Raw genomic sequence first — 6,087 nt, 5'->3', positions numbered from 1 at the left:
GGTCGCATTTTACAGCTTAGAGAGTCGCTACGTGGAGGAGGAGAGACACACAGCAGCACTCAGTGAATATTAACCAGCAGCTACTTCCATAGATGCTTATATAAAAGTTAGGAGACGGTTTGGTTAAAATAATTGGAGATGCCACCAAAAAATCTTTTAATTAGACATCCGGAGATTTTTCAGCTAAAAACTAAAACTAAAAAATCTTGGCTTGTCAGAGGATCATGACTCCCAGCTAAAGGTTAAAATGTTTCTTATTGAAGAGACAGAATCAGACTGCAGAGCTTCTACACATCTAGAAATGTTGTTTCTAGCATCAATATATTAGTAAAGAGGTTCATAAATCTTTTTAAACAGAGAGAAGTAGGGAGAGCTGCAGATTTAAAGGTGAAACAGATTTACTGGGATATGCAACACGTCCAAGTTTAGCAGAAAGTTTAAAAGAAAAAAAATGCAATATTTAAAATGCAGCATATCCAGATTTTTCTGGATGGAATTGAAATTGATCTTCTAGGCATGCATGATTTATCGATTTTGGCATCGGAATCGGCTGTTGTTAATTATTTATTTTATGCATTATTGTTTTTGGGCCCTATATGTGTAACGCACTAAAAGGCATCTCTCTAACATCTATAAATATAAATGTCAGTGTGTTGTGTTTCTGCTGTTTTCTCAACAATAGGAAACAATCAATAAATAGATGTTGGAGCTCATTTTAGGAAAACTAGCCTAATGAAAGTGTAACTGTACGTCCCACCCGAGTGTCCCCACAAACTTTCATCACAAAGTTGCGCCCTTGCAGTGAAGGTAGTCTGGACACCGGCGCCGTGCTTCCCCCCGCCTGCCTTACCCCCCCAAAAAAGTGTCCTCCTTTTCAGAAACCCAAATCTGGTCACCCTAACGTAGAGGAACCTGCTTAGATGTCTGCTGGAGCTGCGGGTTCCGACTTTAATGGCTTTCAGACGAAGTGGTTCCGTGTCAGAAAGGAGCAAAGATGGCGGCAGAGTTCAGAACGCTCTCTGATTCAGAAACTGACAAGTTTGGCGTAACCCAGAGAAACGGCCAGTCGGGTTCAGACCACTTCCTGCCTAAACTGTCTGTCACTGATCAGAACCTTTGAATCTACAGAAGAGTAATAGGCAGTCCATCCTGAGGTCCAGCCTTCGCTGTGGGACTGATCAGATCTAGATCAGCTAGAACCAGCTCCAACATCAGACTGCAGCCACTCTCTGCACCATCTGGAGCTGTGTGCGCCTCCACCTGACAGGGAAGGAGAGCCACTTACTTGCCGTGCAGTGTCCGGTGCTCGCTCTCTAGCGCCCTCTGCTTGCCTTTTAGCGCGGCGTGCTGGCTGATGAGCGTCTCGTACTCCTGAGCCTGCCTCTCGTGCACACTCAGCAGGCGCTCGTGGTCACTGAGCACGCTCTCACGGGCACGCCATGCCTCTTCACGTTGCCGCTGCCAGGACTCCACCTCTGCCTCTAGGGCAGTGACCTGGCCTTGCAGCACGGCATTCTGGGCCATGAGGGAGGCGCTCTGCGAGGAGACAGTGGAGTTCTCCACCTGTGGCGGACAGAGGAAGGTCAGATGGTTCTGATGAAGAGGAGGCCCTCAGAGAGGAGCAGACGGAGCAGCACCTGCAGCTTGGCCGTCTCTGTGTGCAGAGCAGAGTTCTGCTCCTGCAGGGTGGAGGCGTGTCGTTGCAGCGCCGCCATCTGGCTGTTGAGGGAAGAGTTCTGGTTCTCCATCTGTTTGAGCTGCTCCTTCAGTAAACTGCTCTCCGTCTGCAGAGAGGCGTTCTGCAGCAAACAGCAGCTTAGAGGCTTCGAAGCAGGCAGAGCGGCTGATGGAGGGAGGCTCAGGGTTCTACTTACGCTCTTCTCCACGGCGATGAGATGATCCTTCTGGCGCAGGAGTTCAGCTGTGGCCTTGAGTTCGCTGCTTGGTCCCTGCTGCTGCTGCTGAGGGTCACAAACAGACACAGCTTCAGCCACACGGAGCTACGGCGGTTAGAGGGACAAAGGATCTGGATCGAAGGGTGAGTGAGCCTACAGCGGTAAGCTGGCTGCGCAACGAAGCATTCAGAGCTCTGCTCTCCTCCAGCTTCTTCTCCAAGCTGAGGATTGTTTCCTCCTTCAGCTTTATCGTCTCATGGACCGTCTGCTCCAACCGAGACTCCAGCTGCCGGAACCTTCTGGAGGAATCAGAGAGAAGATGCTGAATGGATGGATGGATGGATGGATGGATGGATGGATGGATGGATGGATGGATGGATGGATGGATGGATGGATGGATGGATGNATGGATGGATGGATGGATGGATGGATGGATGGATGGATGGATGGATGGATGGATGGATGGATGGATGGATGGATGGATGGATGGATGAGGCCTCTGTCTGCAGCTACCTGTCCTCCAGCAGGTTCTCCTGGTTCTGCAGGTTCTGGCCGACCCGTTCCAGCTGCTGGTTCAGCTCCTCCAGCTGGACGTTCTGCTGCTGAACGTTGAGCTTCTCGGCCACCAGCTCCTGCAAACACATCCAGGAAGATCTCACACCTCTGCTGATGAACAGCAGACCTTTGGAAGCAGGAGCTGACAGAACCTTCATGTTCTGTTGCTGCTGCCTCCAAAGCTCCTCAGAGAGAACCTGCTCCTCAGGGAGAACCTGCTCCTCAGGGAGAACCTGCTCCTCGGGGAAAACCATCCTCACCTCCCTCAGCGTCGTCAGGGTCTCCTTGTCGATGGTGACCTGCTTCTGCAGCTCCTTGTTGTCTCGCTCCAGTTCCTTGGCTCTGACCGACGCCTCCTTCAGTCTCTCCAGCTCCTTCCTCAGGGCCGCCGCCTCCTTCATGGACTCGGAGGCGCGGCTCCATTTCTCCTCCAGCTCGGTCTCCTTGGCCTCCAGCAGGGTTCGGATCCTCAAGTTCTCCTTCTCCAGCTTCTTGCGGTTCTCCTCAGACTGCTCCAGATCCAGCTGGAGCTTCTTCCGCTCCTCCTCTCCCTCTTCTCTTCTCCTGCGCTCCTCTTTCAGCTCCTCCAGCTCCCGGCTCAGCTCCTCCTCCCTGCTTTGAGTCTTTCTGATCTTGGTGTCCAGCTCCTGCTTCTCCTCCCGGCTTCTCTCCAGCTCCTCCTTTAGGTGGCATTTCTCCTGGTTAAGGGCGGACAGGTTCTGCTCCAGCCGTTCTGCTCTCTTCCTCTCTCCCTGCGCCTCCTCCATGGCCGCCTCCAGCCTCCGCTGCGTTTCTTGCGCCTCTCTCTGCGCCTCCTCCAGCTCCTCCTGCAGTAAGGGCAGGCGGGCGGATGAGGAGCGCAGGCTTTCTACGGAACGACGGAGCTCCAGGTTCTCCTTTGACAGCAGCCCATTTTCTGCCTCCTGCTTAGCCAGCCGCTGCAGCTCCTTCTGGGCCTCCTCAGCCTCCCGCTTCAGTCTGAGCACCTCCTGCTCCAGGGAGGTCAGCTGCCTCTCCAGAGTTTGGGAGCGCTCACTGCAGAGACGAAGAGACGCCACCTGGAGGCCGAGCAGGAAGATTAAGAGGAGGCGTTCTGTCTCGGAACCCTGAGGAACCTGGACCTTCTGCTTACCTCCATGTTCAGAGCCTCCCTGCTCCTCTCCATACGGGTCAGCTCCCTCTCTGCCTCCTCGCAGCGTGCCGCGCGCTCCCTCAGCCTCTCCGCCTCCTCGCTCACCACCTTCAGCTGTGTTTCCAGACTGGCCATCCGGGAGCTGGTGTCAGTGATGCTCTGGTGGAGGAGGCGGTTCTGGGCCTCCACCTCACGGACGCGGGCCTCGCTGTTGGACTGAGCGCGCTCCTGCAGGAGGTGCACCGCCTCCGACAGGTGCTGCCTCTCGCTCTCCAGCTCGGAGATCTGTGGAGCAGAGAATCAGTGGGTCTAAGAGCCACAAAAGGAAGGAGGGACTGAGCGTTCTCCACCAAGCGTACCTGGCGATCCTTGTCAGCCCGCAGAGCGTGCATCTCTCGCTCAAGACCCTGTTTCTCCTTCAGAAGCTCCTCCCCCAGAGCCTCCATATCCTGATTGGTCAGTCGCTCCTGGTCCAGTAATGCTTGAAGACGCTCCACCTGGGAATGACAGAGACCAGAACCATCTAGGACAGTTCTGCTCCTGTTCCACTGGATCAAAGGTGTTCCTCCTCACCTTGCTGCTTAGACTCTGGTTCTCCCGCCCAAGTTCCTGTTTGTGGAGCTGCTGCTCCTGCAGGAGGTGGTTCTCCTCCTTCAGTACGTCCATCGACGCCTGCAGTTCCCGGTTCTCCTTCTCCAGCTTCAGGACTCGACTGGAAACGCACTCGTGGAGCTCGTGGACCAGAGATTTCCGACCTGCAGAGCAGAGAGGATAGCAGGTTGGAGAGGAACCGGTCAGAGGAGCAGGAGGAGCAGCAGGAGGTGCGCTCAGAGCCATACTGTCAGTGTTGGTGGTGCCGTCGTGATTCCTGGTGAGCTGCTCCAGCTCCCAGCCCAGATGGGCCGACTCGTTCATGCTTTGCTTCTGACCGATCTCCAGCAGCATGTTCTCCTCCACCAGCTCCTCCAGCCTCCGACGCTCGCCGTCCCGCTCCTGCAGAACACAGACAGGTTGGAGGAGCTTCTCCTCACGGTCCTCGGCTCTATTGACAGGCGGGAACATCAGAACCGGCCCCTAGGGACGGCTCAGGTCACCTGGACCGTTGCTAAAGACCATCTTACCATTTCCAGGTCGTGGATTTTGGCTCGCAGCAGCAGGTTGTCTTTCTCCAGCGTGTGCATCTTGTCACAGCGCCCCCTGGCGGCGGCCAGCTGCTCCTCCAGCAACACCTTGGTCTCCAGCAGCGTCGTGTTGTCCTCACGCAACTCCTGAACATCATAGATGGACATGATGGTTCTGAGGAGGTTCTACTGCAGGTGCAACCAATTAAAAATCAGCGGGTCCGAAAAAAGAAAATCGTCAACCAGGAAAGGTCCGGAGAGATTTTTAATGATTTGTTACTATTAACAGAATTTAACACTGAAATAAAATGAGCTGTTTATGCATCAATGTTATACACTGAATTTGTAAATAAAAAAAAGAAAAAAAAAACGGAAAATTTTTAAATCTAAAGTGTTTTTTATAGTAGAGAACAACAATTGTTCAGTTTGGTTTATAGACAATTTCCTGATTCCCATATTTTATCAAACCCCTGAACTAAGCGTTTGTTATTTTCTTCCTTTTCTTCTGTCTTAATGTTGGCAGTGGGCTTTAGGCTGTGCTGCAAGGCTTTAAACGTGGGTTTGAATGGAGACTAAGCCATTCTCAAGCACATATCAAGGAGCTCATTTTGTGCCTGGATCCATATTTATTTTTGGTTATGTTCCTGGTGGAGAATCCTGCTTCACAGCAGCAGGTTGAGCCAAACATCCTCTAAATGTTCAGGCTCCGCTCCGGTCTGGCCAGGTCCAGATCCGCTATTGCAATCGCACCAAACAGGAGACAGAACGGCGAGAAGATCCGGTTTGTCAAATTAAAATACAGTAACAACAGATCAGCAACTACAAATTAGAGCATAATTCTTCTATATTTCAAAAATCTAACACCGTTTATTTCAAAGATTGGATGCAAGCTATTGGTTCTTAAACAGACCAGGAAGCAGATTTCTCATCTCCATTAGAAACTGAACATCTGCTGGATGCTGATGGGGATTATTTTAATCTGTCATATTAAATTAAGCGTTAATTTCTGCATGTTTGCTCCTATGAATTTAATAATAATATGGCGCATGCTCTCCTCGAGCTCCGAGGATAAGTCGGAGCGCAGCGATATGGGAGGAACAACGGAGACTGTAGGCTTTGCTTTGAGCAGGAGGTCTGGAGCACTGTGCGGCGCTGTGGGGAGGAGATGGAGGATGTGGGATTTCTGGGTAACAGGAGAAGTGGCGCAAGTGACGTTAAGATACCGTCATCAGGCAAATGTTTTAAATCAGGTTGGGTCCAGGTTGGTTAGCCAGCAGGTGGATCCGGACCGCGGTCCTCTAATCTGTGACTTCTGGTCTACAGAGTCCTGAGCGGTTCTGAGGAGTTCTAAATAGTTTTATTTATATATATATATATATATATA

General features: G+C 51.9%; 1 protein-coding gene across 1 annotated transcript in view; it reads right to left on the bottom strand.

The window, feature by feature from the left end:
• Positions 1–6,087, bottom strand: part of ccdc88c (coiled-coil domain containing 88C) — a 31,330-nt gene that overhangs the window by 7,367 nt on the left and 17,876 nt on the right. The window contains exons 10-20 of the mRNA XM_015400514.1: positions 4,704–4,850; positions 4,422–4,575; positions 4,156–4,337; positions 3,942–4,079; positions 3,583–3,867; positions 2,711–3,508; positions 2,409–2,527; positions 2,053–2,194; positions 1,875–1,958; positions 1,638–1,799; positions 1,286–1,563 (exon numbers count right to left, since the gene is read on the bottom strand). Of these exons, the coding sequence (XP_015256000.1) occupies positions 1,286–1,563; positions 1,638–1,799; positions 1,875–1,958; positions 2,053–2,194; positions 2,409–2,527; positions 2,711–3,508; positions 3,583–3,867; positions 3,942–4,079; positions 4,156–4,337; positions 4,422–4,575; positions 4,704–4,850 (2,489 nt within the window). The remainder of the gene's footprint in view (positions 1–1,285; positions 1,564–1,637; positions 1,800–1,874; positions 1,959–2,052; positions 2,195–2,408; positions 2,528–2,710; positions 3,509–3,582; positions 3,868–3,941; positions 4,080–4,155; positions 4,338–4,421; positions 4,576–4,703; positions 4,851–6,087) is intronic.

This window comes from Cyprinodon variegatus, unplaced genomic scaffold (genome assembly GCF_000732505.1).
Source record: "Cyprinodon variegatus isolate N-32 unplaced genomic scaffold, C_variegatus-1.0 Scaffold1112, whole genome shotgun sequence".
Lineage (NCBI taxonomy): Eukaryota > Metazoa > Chordata > Actinopteri > Cyprinodontiformes > Cyprinodontidae > Cyprinodon > Cyprinodon variegatus.
The sequence above is the reverse complement of the archived record's forward strand: the minus strand, read 5'-3'. Positions and strand labels throughout refer to the sequence as shown.